The following is a 24,179-nucleotide window of genomic DNA, read 5'->3' on the forward strand; positions in this document are numbered from 1 at the left end:
TCTGTGTGGCCAGAATAGAACTGTCCGTGCAGCTGTTTGGGGGTGAGAAGCTGTTTGTGTCCCTGTCACCTCAGTTCTATCCCAGTCAAGGTTTCAAATGCAGGATCTGAGTATTGTCTAGGTTGGGTTTTGGTTTTGGTTTGTCATCAGACATCACCAGTGACTTCTCACAATCGGTGACTATTCCCAAACTGTTTCTCTCATCTTAAACTACAAAACTGCTTATTGATTTCTGGAGCTTGTGAATGTTGTGGGTGCTTGACAGTGCATGTTCAGATTGGAGCTGTACCAGCTTTTTGAAAAACAAGTTAACAGCATAGTCTTTGAACTTGGTTGTCTTTCTTTCACAGTGATACAGCATATATGTAGCTTTATTATTCCTTGTGTGTTCTGTAGCTTTTTTGGTTTCTACAGATACGTGTGTGTGTATTTACATGCTATAAATATTTACAGATATTTGTTCTAGCTGCATAACACTCATTAAACTGCTCATTAGATAAATTAATTTGGTTTTGCACTTGAGATGCTAACATCATTTAGATAAATGACCTGATTTTTATTCCTGTATGCTGAACACTTGAAGCTCATGAAGTTGCAATTGGGCATTACACTTACAGACACATGTTTGTGTTTTTGTTGACCCTCTGTGGTCGCATCTCTCACAGTGGTAGTTTATTATAGTGAGAATAAAAAAGAAATGGAACTGGTATATGTTTCACAAAGATTAATTCTCTTCTAGTACATACAAATAAGTTTGTATTACTTAAATATTTATAAAAATTGTCAAGCAGCTGTGTATGAAACACTTCTTACTAGTCTCAAAACCTGGTGAAAATAGCTGATTATAAGCAAGTAGGCTACAAGAGGGCTTCAGAGAAGTATTCAAAGGAAACATTAAAGTTGAAATCTTGAAACATGATCCTGTATTTTGACAGTAAATGTCTAGAATTTATAGTTTCTTAGGAAGAATTTTTGGTGGTGCATATTTTATCTTGACTGCAATGCTAGCATTTTCTGTTGCAAGGTGATACATAAAGCCCTTAGCAGGAGCACATAAAGCAATTGAAAATCCAACTGGAAGTTCAGTGAAGACTAGAAAACTGAAGTCCACTTCTTTCTTGCAAAGAGCTCAGTATTTAGGAACACAAAATAATACTTAGTTCTGCAATAAAAATCAAGTCTCTTCTAAGAGGGCTTAGAATTTATAAGAAGACCTGTCCCAAGAACTTACAAAACCAAGGATATTTGGGAGATGTGTTTGTATATCTTTTGGCATGTAGACTCTTACTCAGTGTGATCTTCATTGTATCATACATAATCCTGTAACTGTCCTCTCCAGAATGTTTTGAGCCACACCTTTGTTCAGCTGCTGAGTTTCAGTACTGTCTGTTGAATATCACTAGAAAGGTCTGAATATCTTCAGTAATACATACTCAAGAACTTGCAGCTGTAGGTAAAATTGATGTTGGCATCTCATATATTTAAGCTGACTGAAAGTTTATATACATAAAGAATTTTTTCCCCCCTTCTCATCCCAGATTAGCTTCTTGGCTGCAAAGAGCCACGGATACTTTGCGCCCTGATGGGGGACTCAGGATCCAGACGATCGACTCTGGTATCTCGGTTGCCGATATTCAGGAGAAGCATTAGCCGGAGACATGATTCCCTTCCTTCCTCACCCTCTTCTGCTAATGCCATTGGTGTCCACACCTCCTCCCCATCCAGCACTAACTCCAGCTCAGGGAGCACAGGCAAGCGCCGGAGTATTTTCCGCACTCCTTCCATTAGCTTTCATAACAAGAAGGGAAGCGAGCAGAAGCCTGACTCAGGTAGTCAAAATGTTAACATCTCAAACGGTGCCCAGTCCTCTCCCAGCACTTTTCCAAAACTGAGCTTAGAGGAGCACACTAAAAGCAGAGGAAGGCACTCGGTTAGCTTTGGCAGCTCACGTAGCAAGAAGATCACAAGGTCATTGACAGATGATTTTGAAAGGGGAAAGGAGCCCTCGGCCAATAAGAATGTCTTTATAAACTGCATAAGCTCTGGGAAGAGTGAGGGTGACGATTCAGGCTTCGCAGAGGAGCAGAGCCGGTGCTCTGTCAAACAATCCACACGAAAACTTCTCACTAAATCCTTTTCCTCACACTACAAATTTTCGAAATCCGTGGCCGAGAGTCAGTCGGTTTCCTCTGCGCAGCCACCAAGATGTTTGCTGGAGATCAAATCTCAGGTGGAAAGTGAACCTGTGATTGCCAAGTCCTCTCTTCTATGCTCAGCTGAGACAACAGAGTGCGTGGGCAGCTCCTTGCAGTCACCGCTGCTCTCAGCAGACCTCACAGCTGCACAAACCCCTTCTGACTTCGTTGCGCTGACGGAGGATTCTGTTTCGGAGTTTGATGCTCTGCCCAGCAATGGAATTGGGGGTCTGCTCACAGAAGATTTTGGCCAAGCTGACTCTACCTCTCAGGTATCCCTTAATCCTGTTGCTGCTCCTGTGAGGGAAATAAGTATTGTGGACAGCACTGGCCATTCTGCTGGTGTATTTCATGTGAGTCAAGCAAGCTCATGTAGCATGGAATGTAACAACTTATTCAAAGCCTCAGCTGCTAATCAAACAAAAGTGTTGTTGCCAGCCAGTGAACTACACATGAATAATGCGAGACACGCAGGAGAACTCAGCTCAACAAATGCACAGTTAGAAACTTTTGCACTACAGCATAGAGAAGAATCAGTGGCACCCTCTCCAAAGGCACAGGGGTTGAGTGGGGAGGAAGATGAGTGCACGCCACCCAAGCATACAAGAGAGACAATTCCAGCAATGGAGTCTAAGATTGTTCCATGTTCTGAACCTCGGTTCTTTAAAACACAGCAAGGTTGTGAAACAAACAACTCTAAAGGTATGTCCTGTGGTCTTTTTGTTGCTGGGTTCAGTGGGTTTGTTTTGCCTCAGTTCCCCTGCAAGCACTGTTTGGTCCTGAAGTATTTCTGTAGAGTTGCAAGTGCTATCTTGGAAGTCCAAAAGTTATGAATTGTGTTCTCCTTCCAAAACTGCAGGAATTAAACATGAACCCCAGTGTATTTCTGAGTTTGCATCTTACAGCTTGCTGATGCCTATCCATGCTCTTTGTAGCTATGCTTTCCTGGGGTAGAAAATTAAGATGGTATGGATCCTTGCCTCATGTTGAAGGCTGAAGCTCAGATTTTTGAGTCATGCCTGTTTTGGAATGCAGCCAAAGAGTTACCTGTTTGAAATGGAAACATTGCCAGAGAAATAAACCTTTTAGTCTGGTTATGAAAAATAACAGCATTGATCATACACACATCTGGGGTTCAAAATTTCCTGGCTCTTGCTTGCTGTATTGCACTGATGTTAGAGCAGAGATTGAAGTGGCAGAGTGTGAGAAATTGCATTTCTACTTCCATCTGAAATAACATTGTGCAAGTTCTCATTATGTAATCCATGAGACAAAGAGAGTTAATTGCCATCTAAATTTCACACTGTGTTTTCCCCTTATGGAAGTATTAAAAAGATCAAGTGGAAAGGCTTTGCCTGGAAATCCTGGTCTGTGGAAATGCAGATGAATAAAGACACCAGGCCTTTGAGTGAAGGACACCTGTCAGAAGACATTTATCTCTGACAGTTTGTTTTGTCAAGCCAACCTGCAGACTGATGTTTTCATGCATAATCCTGAGGTTGTATCTGAGTCAATTTATGAGTCAATGCTGCTGCCTTCATAGCATTTAACTGAGAAGGTGAATGAGTGTAAACTCATATGAATTCATACCCATCTTCTTGCTTGGACATATTTCTGGGCACGGAGATTATAAGCAATCAAAATCAATCTTGCTTTTTGAATTATTTGCCACTGCAAGGCTTGATTTGCCATCTTGCACATAATTGGCAATATAAAGTCAAATAAATCCACTAAATTAGCTTTCACCAGGAGGTACCTCTTTCCCCGGGAACATTAGTCAATGGTGCTGGGGGAGAATATTTCCCTTGATGTATGTTGTCAGTCCTGACCACTCAGTTGGTCTTCCTTGCAACAGTGGGTAATCTGTGAATGAACTCATGCTTTTGTGTCTTACTTCCTACTGGGGTGTACTGCACAGAATAGCAAGTGAACAGCTCAGGGTGATGTTGAGAAATACACAGAGCGTTTGAAACTTGCACATCAGCAGCTGTGCATTTAACCTGCACTTCTGGAAGGCAGCTAACTGGAGTTTAAACTGTGGTAGAGGGGGTTTTTGTAAGTAAGATTCCTATTTGCAGAAACAGTACTGCACTACATCAAAGTCAGTGATTAATGGGCAGGGCTTTATAGTGCTGCTCAAAATGCATTTTTTGTTTACTTGTGTGGAGAAGGATGTATCTGAATTTTAGAAAACAGCCAAGAAGACAAAGGGACCTTTGAAAAATGGGTACAAAATCCTGTCATAGGAAATGAAACAAATGCAGAAAGAGCTTAAGTGACATTCAGTAAGATCTGGTTCTAAGTAGTTGTAAACAGTAGTTGCAAACAGCCTGAACGTTCGCTTTTGCAAGAACAGTATTTAAAAGCCAATGCGAATGAAAAGCATTCCTGTTCATTTCTTTGGTAACAGAAATGTTCTCTTTTCTACCTGGTGTCCCAGCTGATGTCATTACAGATAGCATTGTGGCTGTGACCTTAATGTATGAGCAGGTTTGAGGAGCTGTATATTTCTTACTATACTTTGATGTACTTTTACTTGATGCAGAATGGTTTGAAAAACCTTGGAGAAAATGTCTGTTCTCATGCAAAAGAAGATTTCCCCCCCGCCCCTGCTACATTCATTATGTTATGTTTCTTTCCCAATTTTTAAATTTGCCCTATCACTTAAAAAGGTGAATTTTCTCCTCTATTCTGATGTGTTGCTCTCTAACTGGAGTTAGGGGCTGGGTTTCAGTGTGCTTACTGTAGGCTTGCTTTGTTGGGTGCAGATATAGAGCTGAACTAGAACGGCCAAAGAGAAACAAACTGGTGTGCATCCCTGTTCTATTCAATGATAACAAAGCTGCCATCTGGCCCCACAAAGCTTGGACTTGGCTTGGAATGCCAGGTAAGGCAGGCTGGATTTTTACAGCAGTAGACCAGTGATAGTTTCTCTGGTATATTTTACTGGACAGCAGTTTGGAAGTCTACTAGAACAAAGGGAGAAAGGAAAGGATGGAGTAGAGGTCTGTCTGTATTCTGTGAGAAGCTGTGGACTGTCCTGTGCAGAGTGTACTATTCATTGAGGGCTGAACAACCATCTGGTGGCCCAGGTGACACTTCCATCTAGGTAAGCAGGATTGGCTTTCTACAGAACATCTCTTATGTGATTGCTTTTCAATGTAAATATTTCAAGCAAAGCAGTGTTCTCATTAAGAAAGTGTTTGTAGAGAGTAATTCTATGTAATAGTTGTTGATTGCTTCTCTGTTTGTAGCTGATCTTGCCAACAGCTTCAGCCCATACCGGGAAGGCAGATTTGTTGAGAAGCGCCTGAGGTCCTCATCAGAAGGTACGGCAGGAGGCAGTCGGCTGATCATCAAACCCAAGGATGCAAACACAGAAGAGCTCAGCAGCCTGCGGAAGCAGAGAGCAAGCTCATCCTCTTCAAAAATGAACAGCATGGTGGGTTCTATTCCCTTATGCTTTTGGTTTGCAGTGATTAGTGTAACTATAATGAGAAGCAGTAACTTGACAAGTAATGGATGGTAATGAAGGAGAAAAAAAGCCCAAAAACTCTGCCAGGCTTCCAACATGTGATCTAGCCTCAGCTACAGACATTAGAAGTATTTACTTTCAGGGTGTGACATTGTGAAGAGCTTTGCATACTTCATAGGAAGAGATTCTTGTCGTGTTTTGCTGATATGTCTGGGAGAAAAACACTGCGAGAGGGAACTGCAGCAAAACTCAGTGTGACTCTTTCTGAGGTTAAAAACATTGTGCTGCTCTGGCAATATTTAATTGTTACTCAATTAGTTATTTCATGAACTCACATCTGGTCTGTGTGGGATGAGATTCAGATCAGAAGATGGATAGAGTGGAAGTTACAGGGAGTCTCATCTGAAAGGTCTGAAATTGGTGACCAGCTTGAATGATTTTACTCTGAGCACAAGGTAAGGAAGAGAGGAAAGGATCTTTTCTGAGAGCCTTTGAGGGTCTTGAAGACTGGAAAAGCTAAGACAGATCAGGTAACTGCAGACGTGAACTGAGTAGGAGGAACTGACTGACAAGTTTGTGCTTCTGTAGTGCAAGTGAGGATATGCACATCAATGGAGATAACTGGCTCTGCAGGAGTGTTCTTCAGAGGAACAGGGGGTCACAGCTGTAATGGGTTACCCCATGACAACAGCCTATAAGCTGCATTTCCTGAGCTGGGGAAACCCCAGGAGAGGGCAGAGACACACCATGATCTGGAATGCTCACCCTCCACTCCCGCCTAAGTCAGCCCTGTGGAGTGCCAGTGACCAGCAGTGCTGCAAACAGGACAGGCCATGCGGGAGGGAGCCTCCTTGGAGGAGGAGCGTTGCACTGGCTGAGTCCACATAACCCAGCAACCACGCACAGTTCTGTGATAATCTGCACTGCCTCAAGGGCACTCATCCTTCCTGACACTCTAGGCAGAATGCTGGGCACTTGTGGGAGACCAAGGGCTGCAGTTCCAGCTGAGGAGTCTGCACTATCTTACCCCAGTGGTGGCCAGTGCCTTGACCCAGACAGAGCTCCTGAAGGGAGAGTCTGCAGTGCAGACCTCAAACTGTAGGAGGTGCCTAGACCTTTCTTCAGGGGCAGGGACAGGCAGCATACTTGCCTACAAAAGGTGTGCTCTGGTGGAGGGCCTACTTCAGCAGATAGCTGATCTGCAGGAGGTGGTGCAGTAAATTCCTGGTTAGGCATTTAAAAATAGGTCCCCAGGTAAGAACATGATTTAGTGTGAAATCCCCTTATGGAAACTGTGGCAGGAAATTGGGGTTTGGGGGTTTCTTAGAAGGATATGAACTCTGTCTTTTATCTCGGTAAATCTCATTTATGAGTCTGAATGTGTTGTCCAGATGCTCCTTGATCCACAGCTGCTGTGGATGGCGGATGAGAATTGCATCACCACCAAGCAGATGCTTGCTATGTACAGTGATGCACAACAGAGTTTCGTGCTGTACTGGTGTCGCTGAAAACACTTCACTGGAATGGAGCTCCTCAATGCCTTTTACAGAAACATGTGCCCGTGCCCTCGCTGTAACTTGCACAGATTGGATTACCTGCACTTTAAGGATAAGAGCATTCTCTTTTTAGCAGCATCAGATTATGCAAATGTACCAGTATGAACTGACTGATTTAGGAAGGAGAAGGTTTTGTTGTTGTTTTGAGTTTTTTAATACCTTTTTTATTTCTAGGTTGTTGCAAACTTGTCAGCTGAAGTAGTACAGTAATGCAAAAATGATTAAAAAACCCCAACACAAACACCTTGGTTCAAACTGTTTGTGTGTGGGTTTTTTTATCTTTATTATTTCTTTTGTATTTTTTTTTCCTGCTGGATCATTACACCCAGAGATACAGCACAGAAATAGAAACAGAATTGCTGAATGGTAGAAGGAACTTTTGTGCTATTAAAGTCTATATTTACAGTGTCTTTCTCTGTGCTTGCAGGAAGTTCAAATCCAAGTATCAGGGCATAACGTCTTATTTTTTAAAGTCAGAAGGAACATGAAGACTTTTAAAGACATAGTCTCATGTAGGCATACAGAGCATTATGCAGAGGTAGATCCTGCCCTTAAAAGTTGGTTAACCCTAGCTCAAGTAATTTGGGTTGTTTGACCTGGGCTTTTGGGTAGATCTCTGTGTTCATTTAAATACTAGGCTATGCTGATCCATAGAACTTCCTTCTTATTTAGCTTTCTATTAAGGATGGTGACAACAGAGGAACAATTAGAAGCAATGTGCGTATGTGTTTGCAGTAGGTGGTGATTTGAGTTTCTTTTTCATGTGTTGTGATGTAATCCATGGGAATTTCTTCCACTTCCACTAGGAAGATTGTCCACCAATTCACAAGTGTTTGTTCATGCATATTTGTATTGCAGTCACAGACCAAGAACTTTTATATCACAATTTTGTCTATATTCATGAGTAAAGGTAAAAATTATTCCCCCAACATGTTATCTTCATATTCCCCCAGCATATTATCTTCATATGCTGAAAAGACAAAAAAAGAGAAAAAGGCTAGATGAACGTGTTTTTCAGTAAAATGAGAGGTTTAAGAAGAGGTAAAACAAAACCAAGAATACCCAGCCCCCTACCCAGCAACCAGAATACAAAAGAATACCAGAGTTCCCTGGAAGGTTGAATGAATTAAAAAGTGAACACTGAAAAGCTCCCTTTGACATACTTGTCACAAACAATCGATGTTTCATACAGCAGTAGCAGATTGTGGTAGGTTGAGAGAGGGCCTAGCTCTCTCTCCTCGACAGAGTAAGAAACCACAGCTAACCCAGTCGGAGGAGCAAAGCTATATATTTACAAGCATATATGGAAAGCAGGTTATATATATATAACACAATATATACAGGTATTTACAATATATACACAGAAATATACAGCAAAGAGAAACAACACAACAAAAATTCCTCCCCAAGGAGGGATCCCCTCCCTGTAACCCCCTCTCTCCCCCCCTACCTCCCTCTTTCACCCAAAAAGGGGTTAGAGAGAAAGAAAGGCAAGTTATTAAGGAAAAGAGTTGTTAGTAAGCTTCAAAAGCCCATGCAGGATTAGTTTTTGCTTATCTGAAGGCCAACTCCAGCTAGTTCGTGAAGAAGCAGGCAGGGAGAACAGGCTGAAACCCAAACTCCCCAACTCCCAAACCAAACTGAACTCAGAAAAAAAAATTCCAACTGCTCTACAATTTAAAGTTGCATTTTATCCATCCACCAATGAAATTCGTTTAGAATATCGGAATGTTTTTGTTCTAGTACCAAAAACATTTAGCCAGAGTGTCCCAGCACTGTTTGTCTTAAAGGCACAGCCTCAAACGATCACACAGATTGATGCCAGTGAATGATCCTAATGAAGAATAAACACTAGGTTAATGACTGGAGTTACTAAATGAGGGTGGTTGTTGTTGCTGTTATTATTATTATGAATCTCAATTATTATTTCAGCTCTGGGCCCCTCACTGCAAGAAGGGACATTGAGGTTCTGGAGCCTGTCCAGAGAAGGGCAGCAAGGCTGGAGAAGGGCCTGGAGGACCTGGGCTATGAGGAGGGGCTGAGGGAGCTGTGGGGGGTCAGTCTGGAGAAGAGAAGGCTGAAGAGAGACCTCATTGCTCTCTACAGCTGCCTGAAGGAAGGTTGGAGTGAGGAGGGAGCAGCCTCTGCTCCTTGGCGTCAAGGAACAGCACCAGAGGAAATGGTTTCAAGCTGCAGCAGGGGAGGTTCAGGCTGGATGCTAGGAAATATTTCTTCCCAGAGAGGGCTCTCAGCCATTGGAATGTTCTGTCCAGGGCAGTGCTGGAGTCACTATCCCTGGAGGTGTTCAAGCAGGGCGTGGAGCTGGTGCTTAGGGACATGGTTTAGTGTTGACCCTGCAGTGCTGGGTCGAGGGTTGGACTGGGTGAGCTTGGAGGTCTCTTCCAACTGGATGTGTTCTGTGACTGTAAAAAACTTAACCTAGCTCTCATGTGTGCCTAGAAACATGGTAGTCACTCTTCTGTACTTGTCTGTGTACTTTCATTCAATTTTGGACATAAACTGCCATGGAAAAATGTCAGGCATTGAAAGGCTGGGCAGCTCACAGGGCATTGAAGGGCTGGAGACCTTAGGGTGTTACTGAGGCACCCCTGGCAAAGGCAGCACTGCTGTTCTCTCCTGCTCTGTGGCTCTCAGTGAGTGGCAGCAGTGGTGGATGCTGGTGTTCTGGCATCATCCAGACACTGTGTTAGGCTGAAGAAGCTTTGTAGCATGGAAGGCAGCCTTTCCTTGCAAACTGAAGAATGTCTTCCAAGTTCCTGTTTGCTTTCTGCTTCTAGTTGGCAGGCTGTGTGGGCTGCTTCTGCAGAGGGGCTGACAGGAGTGAGGAACCAGAAGAACTGAGAGGGAGATGAGGGAAAAAGATTAGCATCTGAGAAACTGTTCTTCCTCCTAAACAGCTTTCTCAGCAGCATGTTCTTGCATGATTGGCAAGTATCTTTTTGAAAGCAAGAGGTAAAATCTTGGGTAGGTGAATCTTGCAAATATGAGAATATGTATCAAAGCTGCAAAGATGGTCACCACCTGCCCTGAGAGTGACATTAACACACTTGTGAGATGTTGAAAGTAGTTTATGATCTGGACAAGAGCAATGCTACTCAAAGATGAGGTTTAGGGAAAGAAAAAGTCTTCCAAAATAACTCTGCAAACGTGCCAGTTATGTAGTGATGTAAATAGTGACCTGAAGCAGGTGCTGTTCCGATGACTAATGATGTGTGGCTTTGAGGGGAGCAGCTCCCAGGCCATCACTCATGCCGTGGCTGAGTTCTGCCACAAGATGCCACCACTTCCCTGCAAATGGTTTTAGACTTCAGTGTTACAGTTATACAAAAGGTGAGAAATGCGTTTCAGGACATGTTTTGGGGACAGTTTGGTGTTGATTAGCCTTTGCAGGATAGCAGGTGCTTTTCAATTTAAAAGAGATTCATGCTGCTGTAGAAACTGTGGTCTTTCAAATGTTCCAGCTGTGAAGTCAGCAGTTACAGCTTTAAACATTTCTGCCAAACAGACAGACTAGTTAACCATGTCTGTGAAGACTAATAAAGGCTGGTTTTGTTTTCTAGCTAGCTGGTGGTTTTTTTCCAGGCCAAAAGAAAGCAAGATGCAAAGCAGCGTGGTAAAACACCTGAATGACCTGAAGTAGGGTGCTCTGCAAGGCCTATGAAAAGAACTAAACCCAGGCAGTTGAAATGTGAAAGACAAATTAGAATAAAGACTTTGAAAAAATAGGATCAGACTCTCAAATCACTGTAAGTTTTTTAAGAGGATTAGGAACCACAACAGGAGGAGAGAAAGAACCGATACGCTATAGTACTTCAAATTACTTTAACTGTAGAGGTTTTGTGTGTCGGTTGGTTTGTGTTTTTTTCATTCCTTGAAGTAGCTGATGGGGATTTTGAAACACTAGCAAACTCTGGTTAAAGCCAGGTCATCATGAAGGGCGATACAAATAGAAGGAGCTGTGTGTTAATACCAGTTAAAAACCAAAAGTCTGGAGGGTTGCTGGAGCTCTGGGACCACACTGCTCATCTGTAAGATGTGAGCTGCACTGTGCTTCATGATGCTTTTCCTCTCTCTACAAACATGTTGGCATGCATGCAGTAGAGTAAGACCGCCCCCTTGTCTGCTCTCAAAGCCCTGCCTCTCTGCCTCTCTGCAGTTGTTTATAAATAAAATAATTGTCTGTCCTTGTGCCTGCTCCCATGCCCACACCTATCAGTAGGTGTGCTGTATGACTAAAAGAAACCTCATTTCTTCAGCTTTTTCCTGTCTCAGCAGGTTTGCCAACGACACAAAGCTGTGTGGTGTGCTGGACTTGCTCGAGGGACGGCAGGTCACTGTATGTGGTGACAGACAAAGCGACAGAAATACACACTGGTGGCAAGCGGAGTATAGAGACAAAAGACCAATGACTCCGTTTATTCTAGCAAAGCAACACGTTTGTGTGCATGTTGTTAGTGTGGCTGCGTGCGATGGGGTAACAAACTTTTCTCCAGATTCTTACTGGTCAGTGACAGCATTGCTGTGGTTACTTGTTAAGCCAGCCCAGGTGGCCTCTATCTCATCTTGCAGTTTCTCATCCTCAAAACATTCAGTCCAGGGATTTCCCGGATTCTCATGGGAACACAGTGATGTTTTCGATGTCAAACCCTTCCTGGCTCATCAGAGGATCCACAGATTCATCAGTTTCCCACAATTCCCCCTTTTTGTTTTTCTGCTACAAATGTTGCTTTGATCATCTGCTGCAGGGCCATTTGCTCCAGATTAATCAGGTAGGGCAGCACCAGTAGCACTACAATCACAATTACCAAAATTAGCAACCCGGTTTTAACAAGTGAAAGAACCCAGCCAGAGACTCCCCATCCTTTAAACAATACATAGGATACATATACATACAATAAACCAGGTTGGAAGAGATCTTCAAGATCATTGTGTCCAACCCATCAACCAATCCAACCCACCTAAACAACTAACCCATGGCACCAAGCACCCCATCAAGTCTCCTCCTGAACACCTTCAATGATGGCAACTCTACCACCTCCCCTGGCAGCCCATTCCAATGGGCAATCACTCTCTCTGTATAGAATTTTTTCCTAACATCCAACCTAAACCTCCCCTGGCACAGCCTGAGACTGTGTCCTCTTTTTCTGGTGCTGGCTGCCTGGGAGAGAGCATCATCTGTCTGTCTACAACCTCCCTTCAGGTAGTTGTAGAGAGTGATAAGGTCACCCCTGAGTCTCCTCCAGGCTAAGCAACCCCAGCTCACTCAGCCTCTCATAGGGCTGTGTTCCAAACCCCTCACCAACTTCGTTGCTCTTCTCTGGACTCATTCCAGCAAGTCAACATCCTTCCTAAACTGAGGGGCCCAGAACTGGACACAGGACTCAAGGTGTGGCCTAACCAGTGCAGTGTACAGGGGCAGAATGACCTCCCTGCTCCTGCTGGCCACACTGTTCTTGATGCAGGCCAGGATGCCATTGGCCCTCTTGACTGCCTGGGCACACTGCAGGCTCATGTTCAGCCTACCATTGACCAGCACCTCCAGGTCCCTCTCTACCTGGCTGCTCTCCAGCCACTCTGACCCCAGCCTGTAGCTCTGCATGGGGTTGCTGTGGCCAATGTGCAGAACCCGGCACTTGGATGTGTTCAATCTCATGCCCTTGGACTCTGCCCATCTGCCCAGCCTGTCGAGGTCCCTCTGCAGAGCTCTCTACCCTCCAGCAGATCAACTCCTGCCCCCTGCTTGGTGTCATCAGCAAATTTACTGATGATGGACTCAATGCCCTCATCCAGATCATCAAATCCTTCAAACCATCCCTCATTATCTATCTGCAAAAGTGTTACTCCCTGTTCCAGTTCTTGAATACACTTATGTATAGAGACTGAATGATCTGACAGATTCATACAACACAATCCTTCAAATTCTTGACAACCATGACCCTGAGCTAACAGCAAAAAATCTATTGCAGCCCTATTCTGCAAGGAAGCATGTGGAACAGAATCCACATCAAGCAATAGTTCTTTTAAAGCTAGAGAGGAAGCATTACTCTGTTTCACTAACCAACATACCATTCTATTTAGTGTGCCTAGTGCCTTAGCTGCTGCCACTCCCGGAGAGTGGACAGAGGCTATTACGGCTTGTCTCCTCCTGCAGAAATCAATGTCGTCCTCACAGTCCTTCTCAAAGGCATGAATGCTATGCTTTTGCCTCTTTCTAAAGTGACAGAAAATTTCAGATGCATTTGGTGTTACCATGGTCAGTGGACTAAGACTGCAAGGTCCTCCCCTCATCTGTGAGGGTAAAGCTGGCTAGGCCCTATCCCCACAAATAAGGAAAACACGTGCAGGCAAACAACAAGGATAAGAATGCAGTGGCATTGTTATAAATGCAGTTTGATTACACCAGGCATTATAGTTTCTGTACTCCCTCCCTGCTGGGGTAACATCCTGAAACATCCCTGTAAGAGGGACATAGATCTGTTGGAACAAGTCCAGAGGAGAGCTGCAAAGACAGTCCAGGGGCTGGAACACCTCTGCTATGAGGACAGGATGAGCGAACTGGGGTTCTTCAGCCTGGAGAAGAGAAGACCTTAGAGCTGCCTTCCAGTAGCTTAAGGGGATCCTACGGGAAGGCTGCAGAGGGACTTTTTACATGAGTGTCCACTGATAGGACAAGGGGAAACGGATTAAAATTGAAAGAGAATAGTCACAACCTAACAGTGATCTAGGTCTTCATTGCCCACTTGTCAAGCTGCATTCCTGTTCTCTCCCATACTGTCTATGGTGCACTGCAGTTGCCACAAAACTCTCAATTGCCTTGCTTGATTTTCATTTTATTATCTTTGCCTACAGGTAACAACACAATACTGAACTAAGCTAATTTTTGAAGATGCTTGCACGTACTGTATCGCTGAGGTTGTTTTGCTTTTCTGTCCAATGCTGACACTTTGGCAAAACCCCTCATGCTTGTATTGTTTGTTCTGTGAGGATGTTCTGAGTACCTTACAGCTCAGAATGTGCATTTACAGTGTCAATTCAGAATGATATATGCACCATCCAGTGTTGGCATGTAGGGTTATACTTCATGACCCACTGCAGGGTTCACTTTGGTAATGGGAGGGGATTGAATATGTCAGTGAAATACTAAAATTTCAGAATTAATAACCCACCAATTTAGAATAGAGAGGAATGTCTGAGACTTTAGGAGGACATAACAATGATAAACAACACAGAAATAGTGAGATGCTGGCAAAAAGGATACTAACTACAAGCATTTTAGATTCGTAGTGTATCTCTGGAGGGAGTGGAAAGGCACAATATTGGTTACTTTAATGGAAGTGTGGTGGGACCCCTGCTTGGAGAGTCTGTTTGTGATAACTATCTAATTAGTATCTGGTGTCTAAGTTTGAGTTAGGTGTCCTGGCTATTCTGGGTAACTGCCTAGGTTTTGTTGCCTAGATGATTTTGCATGGCTTATCAATGAAATGTCAGGTTTCTGGTGTACTTCAGAAGTGGTACTTGCAGCAGTGGAACAAATTATCAAAACAACTTTAGTTAAATCTATCCTGTGTTTGTTACCATACGTTAGGAAATAGTATCCAAAAGAGAATGAGAGTCATCTGAGAGGTATTGATCAATTTTCAGTCTTTCCTGAGGAATCTTGTTATCAAGCTCTAGTTCTAATCTAGTTGCTGCCTGATGAATGAAACAACAGGATCCTGTGTCCCCATGCACTTCACTGAATGTGCCTGAATAAAGACTAAAATGACTCTATTCTTCTTCCCCACCCTGACTATGATGTTTTGCTGATGTAGCACTGAGCATTGCTAAAACTAGCTTGGTGGCTAATCTAGAGAGGATTGAGGTGATTTTCCTATTTGCTTCAGGTTGTTTTAACATTATTATCTCCTGCTGTTTTCTCCTGGAGTATGGACTTGACCTTCTGTCTTATGCCTTCTGGCTATCTACACTGAGACCATTTGGAAGCTAAGATGTTTGTACAATCTGTAGTCAGCGCATCAAGTGGAAGATGCTTTTGAGAGTACATGAGGTGAATGGTTTATGAGTTAGAGTGGGTGACCAGCAGACTGAAAAGTGGGATTGAAGGTGATTATTTCTATGACCTGTAAATATGACCTGTAGGGGTGGGGGAAAACCCTGTGGGATACACCCTTCATTTACAGGCTGGAGATATATCAATGATTAATATCTTAACAGCAGATAAGCTTCTGTCTTGACAGCCTGTACAGGAAAGACAAAGAAGTAAGAAGATCTGAGTGCTCAGTTCAGGTTCAAAAAAAACCCTGAAACAAAATAGTCTTTTCCAATGACCTGGCAGAGGTCATTGCCAGACCACTCTCCATCATCTTTGGTAGGTCATGGCAGACAGGAGAGGTGCCTGGGGACTGCATGTCAAGGCCCAAGCCAAGAAATTAAATTTCTTGGATCCTGGTGGGTTGCAGGAGCAGTATCAGTGCCAGAGGATGCTCTTGAGGCTATTGAAAGGGACCAACTTCCCAATAACAAAAGGGAGCTTCAGTGGCTCTTGGGTACCTTGGGTTACTGGAGAAAACATATTCCAGGTTTCTCAGTAATTGCTCGTCCCCTCTATGACCTGCTTTAAAAGAACAGAGTCTGGGACTGGACCCCAAAGCACACTGAAAGCCTAAAAGTCTTGAAGGACGAATTAAAGGCTTACCAGAAATTGGGCCCTTTGCACCCACATGACCCCTTAAGGGCAGAATGGGGCTTTTCTGAACATGCTTCCTACTGTGGGGTTTTTCAAAGGGGACCCAAAGGCCCAAACAGAGCTCTTTTATTCTCTTCAACAGCATTCAAAGATGCTGAAAAGAGATTGAATGGGAGAAGGGACCAGTTGGGGACTGACCTGCTGGAAAGCAGTGAAGGGGAAAAGGACCTAGGGGTCCTGGTGGATGGAAGGACGACCAACTTAGTGGTGGCCGAGTAAAAGGTACAAACTGAAATGCAATAAACTCAAGAAAACACTTTGTTGTTAGTTTTATTGGGTGTTTTAAAACCATAAGACTATAACAAACACCTGGATAGGTTATCAAGAGGGTCTGGAGTCTCCATCCTGAGACATAAGCAAAGCCCTCCTACAATACAACCCTGCATAAATCCTAGCTGATCCTATTTTGGACCAGAAAATCTCCAAAGCTGTCTTCCACCCTTGGTGATTCTGTTCCTTTTCTACAATGCATCAGCATACTGCAAGACTTGGTAGGGAGTAATCATTAGATTTGTCAGAGAATTATTTGATCCTTGGCAAATTCCCGACCTCTTTCATCTCCACAGCATGACAGGCCCTCAGCAGAAGGCAGAGGTCTTCACCACAAACAAGCTGTTTCTTTGGAGGTGGCATGTAGGTGGTACCATGCAAATCGCAGTGGCCCACACACACAGACTGAAGACCACAGAACGTTTTTTCCAACAGCGCTGCAAAACAATTTTCCTGCAGTTCTCATCTCTCCTCAGAGTATGTTGTGCTTCTAGTGAGTGTGACAATGAATAGGAAAATGCAAAAGTACAAATAAAATAAAAAAAAGACACACAGACACAGTTAACTGTTTGAACAATATTCATCATTATTGTGTATTTTTGCACATGACCAGGTATTTCTGTGCTGAAAGAAATCTTTTTCTTCATGTGGGAAATGAGTTGATCTGCTGGAGGGTAGAGAGGCTCTGCAGAGGGACCTCAACAGGCTGGACAGATGGGCAGAGTCCAAGGGCATGAGATTTAACACATCCAAGTGCCGGGTTCTGCACATTGGCCACAGCAACCCCATGCAGTGCTACAGGCTGGGGTCAGAGTGGCTGGAGAGCAGCCAGGCAGAGAGGGACCTGGGGGTGCTGGTTGATGGTAAGCTGAACATGAGCCTGCAGTGTGCCCAGGCAGGCAGGAGGGCCAATGGCATCCTGGCCTGCATCAGGAACAGTGTGGCCAGCAGGAGCAAGGAGGTCATTGTGCCCCTGTACACTGCACTGGTTAGGCCGCACCTTGAGTCCTGTGTCCAGTTCTGGGCCCCTCAGTTTAGGAAGGATGTTGACTTGCTGGAACGAGTCCAGAGAAGGGCAACAAAGTTGGTGAGGGGTTTGGAACATAAGCCCTACGAGGAGAGGCTGAGGGAGCTGGGGTTGCTTAGCCTGGAGAGGAGGATACTCAGGGGTGACCTTATCACTCTCTACAACTACCTGAAGGGGGGTTGTAGTCAGGCAGAGGTTGGTCTCTTCTCCCAGGCAACCAGTACCAGAACAAGATGACACAGTCTCAGGCTGAGCCAGGGGAGGTTTAGGCTGGAGGTTAGGAAGAAGTTTTACACAGAGAGAGTGATTGCCCATTGGAATGTGCTGCCCGAGGAGGTGGTGGGTTCGCCATCGCTGGGGGTGTTCAGGGCAAGGCTTGACAGGATGCTTGGTTGCATGGTTTAGTTGATTAGGTGGTGTTGGATGATAGGTTGGACATGATGATCTTGAAGGTCTCTTCCAATCTGGTCTATTCTATTCTATTCTACTCTACTCTACTCTACTCTACTCTACTCTACTCTACTCTACTCTACCCTATCCTATCCTATCCTATCCTATCCTATCCTATCCTATCCTATTCTAAGTGGAGTCTTAGTTGGTCTTCATTACTCTCCATGACCACCAGGTGCTGAAAGCCCTTTCATACTGGGAAGAGGAGAGACTCACAAGGACAGGGAGTTGCAAAGAATACTCAACAGAACTGCTTTCACACCTTCCATTATATTCCCAACTCACTTGTTGTGCCAGTGGCTTGCCTGGGCATGCTCTGCTTGCAGATGTGCTGTGAAGAAACCTTAAACTAGAAGGAGCTGGTCTCATCCCCATGTGTACACACACCTCTTCTGTTTCCTCATCCTAGTGAATGGCCCAGGCATGCCAGAGAAAGGAGGTGGTTGTCAGGAAGCTCCTGTGACATGCTGTGATGGTGGAGGGGAAAGTAGAAGTGTACAAGGGGAATGAGGTAATCAGGACTCTAACAAGTGTTTGTGAAAGAATAGGAATAGGTAGCACAACCGGAGTGCTTGCATTCTGGGATCCTTAGAAGGGACACAGTCAGGGGAACCCAGGAGTTCTCATTGGTGAAGACAGATTGTAGGTTACATGATCTAGTGTAGCTGATTGAGTTATTACACTGGAATTTTCAATAAAAGGGGTCTTAATGCAGTCAATGTTTTTCTATCCAGTGTTGGTAACAGAACACATCTTAAGAAGAAAAGGCAAATGATTTTAACTGAATTCCTTCTATGCACTGGAAGATTACTGTCGCATCTTTTGCCCAGGGAGACGCCCTCAGCACTGATGGGGTTCTGTGCAGCTGTGGTTTGTCTTCTCAAGGTGGCATATGCAAATAATGCATACAATAGGAAAATGGAAATCACTGGGTGGCTTCTGTAAGTTAATGGAGAGCTAATCCACTGAGTTGGAGTTTATGACTGGTGAACACAAATTGAACAGCCTTTGTTTTTGTATCAGGGAGGTCAGAAGAGTCACAGGTGGTTTGCATTCACTTAGCTTTTATGAAAACAGAAATTGAAAGTTGCCCTGGTCTTGTTTGCAGCTCTTGTTCGTTCTTGTGCACACAATTTCCTGCTGTGCCAGTCTCACACAGTGTGACCATGAACAGTCTTGTGGGTAGAGTTCTGCAGTGCTTTCCCATAGGTTTCCTATTGGTATGCTCTTGTTTATGTGACAATAAACTCAGGATAAATACAGAGTTTCCCCCTCCAGGCTATAGCCATTCAGGGTAGGGTGCTTCTTCCAGGCCTTTGATCAATAAAAAGAAGGTAATGGACTGAGAAATGAAAATGTTATTGGGTCACTTGTTCTGTCATTATAGTTGTAGTCCTCCATGTCATGCCAGCGTATTTCTGGAGGCAATGTTGGGTGAACCTTGGGTTAAGGATGTGGCAGTCCCTGGAAAACTAACTGCAGACACCAGAACCTTGCCATTTAGTGTTTTCTGATTTAGAGTCAAGTGTATGCTAACCCCTTAAAGACTCATAATCACATTTTGCATGCAATGTTGCAGAGTGATCTATGAAAATTAGGTTTGGGGAATGCTTATCTCAGTTAATTCACTTTATGATGGAAGAATAGGCAATATTCTTCCTGAATATCATCAGGAATTAAATGTTAAAACACATTTTGTTGCCTCAGAAATAATTTTCTGTATTCATAGCATTCATTCAGTAAAATTAATATAATCTCACAGAAATAACCTGGGCATGGTGAAGAGCTTAATAACTTTCTCTTTAAATTTTCATAACTCACTGAAAAGATGTTTTCATTTAAAAAAACCACACACTCCCCCAGACAGCACAAACCTTCCTGAAATTAATATACTTCCATTTCAGGACAAGAATGTGTTTGTATTCTAATTCTCGATTTTAAAAAATCAAATATTTTACACATTTGAATTTTGGGAAGCTTTCTTCATTTTGAAGAATATTACTGCCAGACTGTTGCCTGGGACTTATAGTAGGCTGGATGTTAGGAAGAAATTCTTCATAGAGTGATTGCCCATTGGAATGTGCTGCCCGGGGAGGTGGTGGAGTTGCCATCACTGGAGGTGTTTAGGAAGAAACTTGATGGGGTGCTTGGTGCCATGGTTTAGTTGATTAGGTGGTGTTGGATGATGGGTTGGATGCGATGATCTTGAAGGTCTCTTCCAATCTGGTCTGGTCTATTCTATTCTATTCTATTCTATTCTATTCTATTCTATTCTACAGAAACAGTCTGGATAGCTCTTAAGATTTGGAGCAGATTGGCAGCTAGATGAACTTTGTTGCTTGATAAGTAGAAGCTGGGGCAATCAGTTTTGACGGCTCTAAAAATCAGACTACTGCATTTGCATGAGAAGTATCTGATCATCTTTTTTTTTGGCACGTTGAAGTTGATGAAAGTAAAGCCCACCAGTTTTGAATTACGCTAACCTGAAATAAACACCAGAACAAGAGGACACCATCTCAAACTGTGCCAGGGGAGGTTGAGGCTCGAGGTGAGGAGAAAGTTCTTCACAGAGAGAATTCTTGGCCACTGGAATGTGCTGCCCAGGGAGGTGGTGGAGTCCCCGTCCTTGGAGGTGTTCAAGAGGGGATTGGATGTGGCACTTGGTGCCATGGTTTAGTAGTCATGAGGTGTTGGGTGGCAGGTTGGACTTGATGATCCTTGAGGTCTCTTCCAACCTTATTGAGTCTATGAAATAATCAGATTTTAAATGTGTGGAATACCCCAAAATAGGGAATGAAAAAGTTGTGTTGTGTGAAGTAAAGTGAGTGAACAGTGGGAGGGAACACTTAGTTAAATGATCTTTATAGTTCTGCAGACTTGGCAGACTGTTATCCTGTCAGACTTTTGCCTTCATAAATTTGCCAGCTTTTGGAATCTGCCTCATTCATGGATGGAGGAAGTGGAAGTGGGGAAAGTGAAGACCTGATCAAGAGAGGAGCAGGGGTGATGAAAGCATAGGACTTACTGGAGAATGGGCTGTGTTCCCACTAGAAAATGCAGAGGGTTATGAAGTACTGGTGATAAGAGAGGAAGAGTTGAAGGTAAGAAAACTAGGATTACATATGGGGTGAACTTCACTGCAGGTAATGTGGAAAAGGATGTGATGAAGCATTCATTGGGTAGGAAAGAAATTTTAAAGGAAGTTTAGGGCTAGTGGAGCTCTAGAAGTTAAGAGAATGGGAAGAAGGTCAGTGGAAAGACCTGGAAAGAGGGGAGAAGCTTTCTATATTTTTGTAAATGGGTAGAAAGTGAAGGGGAATCTGGGAGAAGCTCAAGAGCTGAAAGAAGTGGTTGCCAAGAAAAAAATTGTAACTGTCCTGTTACCTGAAATATTGGAATACAGGCATTTAGTCTTTTCTTCCCATGGATATTCTCTCTAAGGGATGTTGTTCAGAGGAAAACAAAGCAGCCTCTAAGATATGCATTGTTGGCAGCAAGCTGTCAGGCGTTTCAGCCAGAAGAGGGAAGTCATGCAGTTTCACTGTTGGAACTGTGGCAGTGTGCAGCGCAGTATAACTTCTTTGTATTTTCATTAGTCACATTTTAACAGAGCTTTTCTTCAAGATGGGAACAAGGAGGGTTTTTTTTTGTTTTGTTTTGTTTTGTTTTTCCTCTCTACCCTTTAATGGCAGATGTGAAATGGAAAGCAATTTGATCTTGTTATGAGACCTGTATCTTTTCTTTTGAAATGCTCTATCTTTTTTGACACTGCAAAGAAAAAATGAAAAAAGAATATTTTTGCATCTTGATTCATAAAGATTTATGCCTATAACTTCCATTCATGTTAGTGCTGATCAGTGTTGAGTCACTGACATCTTCCCTAATCTTTTAATTCATGCCTTTATACAAGACACATTTTTTCCTGATTTGACAATGATTGCACTTTTTTTGCGATAGGCTACAAGATTCCTTTTTCTGTGTCTTTTTCTCCTTTCACCTGGTATATATACCAGGTATAACTTCACAGGTGGTGTTTAAAGTTCATCATTTGCAGGCACATAACACGGGAAATGTTTTCTATTCACTCTGTGATTAAGGGTTATGTGATGAATTGTTTCCTTAAATGTTTTGGCTTTCTTCAGGGCACTATCTAAAAATATAAAGGTAACAGATTAAAAAGAGTATATGAACAGTTCCAGAGCAAGACTGAGGCTGTATTAAGTGGATTTAGTTGAAGTTGGGGAGGGAAGCAATAATCAATAGAGACCATGAACTGGTTTATATACTTAGTGTAAGTTTATAAACTGGGCATGTACCTGCAGAAAGAAAAGTAAAGCTCCTGAAATGAATTCTCTGTGCCTGTTGGTATTTCTAGGGGAGTGATGGAAAGCTGTAGTGTCTCTTGTTTGTTTGTACTGTACTTCTACTGTTGTGTCTGTGTGCATCAGAGATTCTGCTGGTCAGAAAACTGCAACAGCTGAATCAACTGACCCTAGTTGGGTTCACTGTAGTCATGGCACCACACTGTAGGGAGTGATGTGGGCATAGAGGAGTTGCTAATTGAGGGTGGCAAGTGGAGAAGCCATTTTTTGGGCATGGTTGTTAACTTAGTGCCTTTTGCTGGAGATGAGAGACTGGCTGCCAGTGGTGATGGGGTATTGTGTGGGCACCATAGTGCTTCAGATTAATATGCATTATTAGTATGCCTAATTAATATACCTTGCTCACACTTACACTATAAAGCTGATCACCAGAAAGATGCAGGCAGTACAATTTTTTTTCTTCTCTCCCCTCACGTCAGATGGAAGGTAACTTTTGGGAAACTTTTGCTTTCCCCATGGCTAGGGATGTTCTTTCTGTTTTCCATTCCTATGCCAGAGGAAGTGTGTGCACAGTCATGAAAGATTATGTTGCCAGAAAAATTATTGAAGGAAATGAGGAAAGAGCTATGACTGGGCTTCAGATGCTGCTTTGTGAGGTTTTTCGTTCAAAGAGATACAGATCCATGTGTAAACATGCTGCACATGTTAAGGAGTGTTTTGTGTTGCACAATGCCTGCTTATTTAGTTCTCAAGCAGCTTCCAAGTACTGTATTTGTTAACTTGGGTTTACTGTGAGTTACTATTTACTGTTGGAAGAAGAGGATTTTCTCTGATATGATTACAGTGGGAAAATTCATATGTCTTGAACAAACAATAATCATCATTAATGACTGAGAAGTTACTTCTATTTCAGACACAAGCTGTCAAGCTGTTCAGACTGCAGGTCAGATTTCTAAGAGCAGGAGGGAAGCAGAAGTGAAGTTAACTTCTCCAAAGAGTACAGTTTATTAAAAACATAAGATCCTAACTGGTATAGTTACTTTAAAGTTCCTGATTATTTGTGAATATCTATGTTCATAAATATGTATATTTTTTACTTATCTTGATATTTCTAAAGTAAGAAAATAATGGGAAAGTGAAATGTCCTTACTGTTCTGTGCCCAGATGCAAAATCAGGTGTAAAATAACCCATTGAGAAGTGAGCAGTGACCTATAAAGTTTGTGTGTGCAAATGAAATCTTCAGAACAGACTTAGGATGAGGGTTGTGGATGTTGGCTCTTCATTGCATGTATTAGTCACTGATGACACATTGAATTGCAGCATGTTGGCTTTGGGAGATTTTTATTTGAAAGAGATGCAGATACATGAATAAAAACCTTAAGTGAAAGGAATAGTCAGCCATTCAGCCATGCTTCATCAATCACAGCAGTTGTTGCTGTAGTAACTTGAGCTGGGGAAGTGGATGCCAAACTATTCTGAACTTGATGCTTTAGGTGGACTCAGCTGTCCATTGGAAGAACCTATAGGTGGAAGACGATAGAAGTGAAGCAGAGATGCTGTGCTTGCTAGCACACAAAAGAAAGGCACTGTGAGTGCGTGGGTTTGCTTTTGGAATCACTTTCACCCTTCTATGACATCTGCATAACAAAGGCAATTGTGCCATCGTGAAATGGTGCAAAGTGATACACTGAGGCGTATTTATTGCTGCACTGTGGGCTGTCTGTAAGGTCTATTAACTGGATAGTTTCAAAGATATCTGCTGTTGTGCAGTATCTATTAAAAAAAATAGAAATCCATGCAGCATGGTGTGTGATAAAGGATTTTAGGATGCTCTGTTGTTGTACCTGCAGCACACATTTTGGTTTGCCTAATGGAGCTAACACTTGGAAATGACAAAACTAAGTTGCCTGGTGGTTGTTGTGAGGAAAGAAAAGCCAGTGTTCCTGTGAGTAAGTGAAAACATTTTCAAGATCAGATGCTTTAATCATTGCTGTGTGTTGTAATAGCTGGTGAACAAACTGATCACTTGTCATTCTGTCTCTGTTGTGATGGCAAATAGGATTTGTTTACTAAAACTGGAACAAACACTGCAGATTTTCTCCGGGGCTTTGCTCAG

At 43.0% G+C, this 24,179-nt stretch overlaps 1 protein-coding gene across 1 annotated transcript in view; it reads left to right on the top strand.

Moving 5' to 3' along the window:
- CCSER1 (coiled-coil serine rich protein 1) overlaps positions 1-24,179 on the top strand; it is a 903,890-nt gene that overhangs the window by 73,083 nt on the left and 806,628 nt on the right. Inside the window, exons 3-4 of the mRNA XM_054163290.1 lie at positions 1,539-2,897; positions 5,450-5,637. Of these exons, the coding sequence (XP_054019265.1) occupies positions 1,583-2,897; positions 5,450-5,637 (1,503 nt within the window). The 5' untranslated portion in view covers positions 1,539-1,582. The remainder of the gene's footprint in view (positions 1-1,538; positions 2,898-5,449; positions 5,638-24,179) is intronic.

Source organism: Dryobates pubescens, chromosome 1, assembly GCF_014839835.1.
Source record: "Dryobates pubescens isolate bDryPub1 chromosome 1, bDryPub1.pri, whole genome shotgun sequence".
NCBI classification, from domain to species: domain Eukaryota; kingdom Metazoa; phylum Chordata; class Aves; order Piciformes; family Picidae; genus Dryobates; species Dryobates pubescens.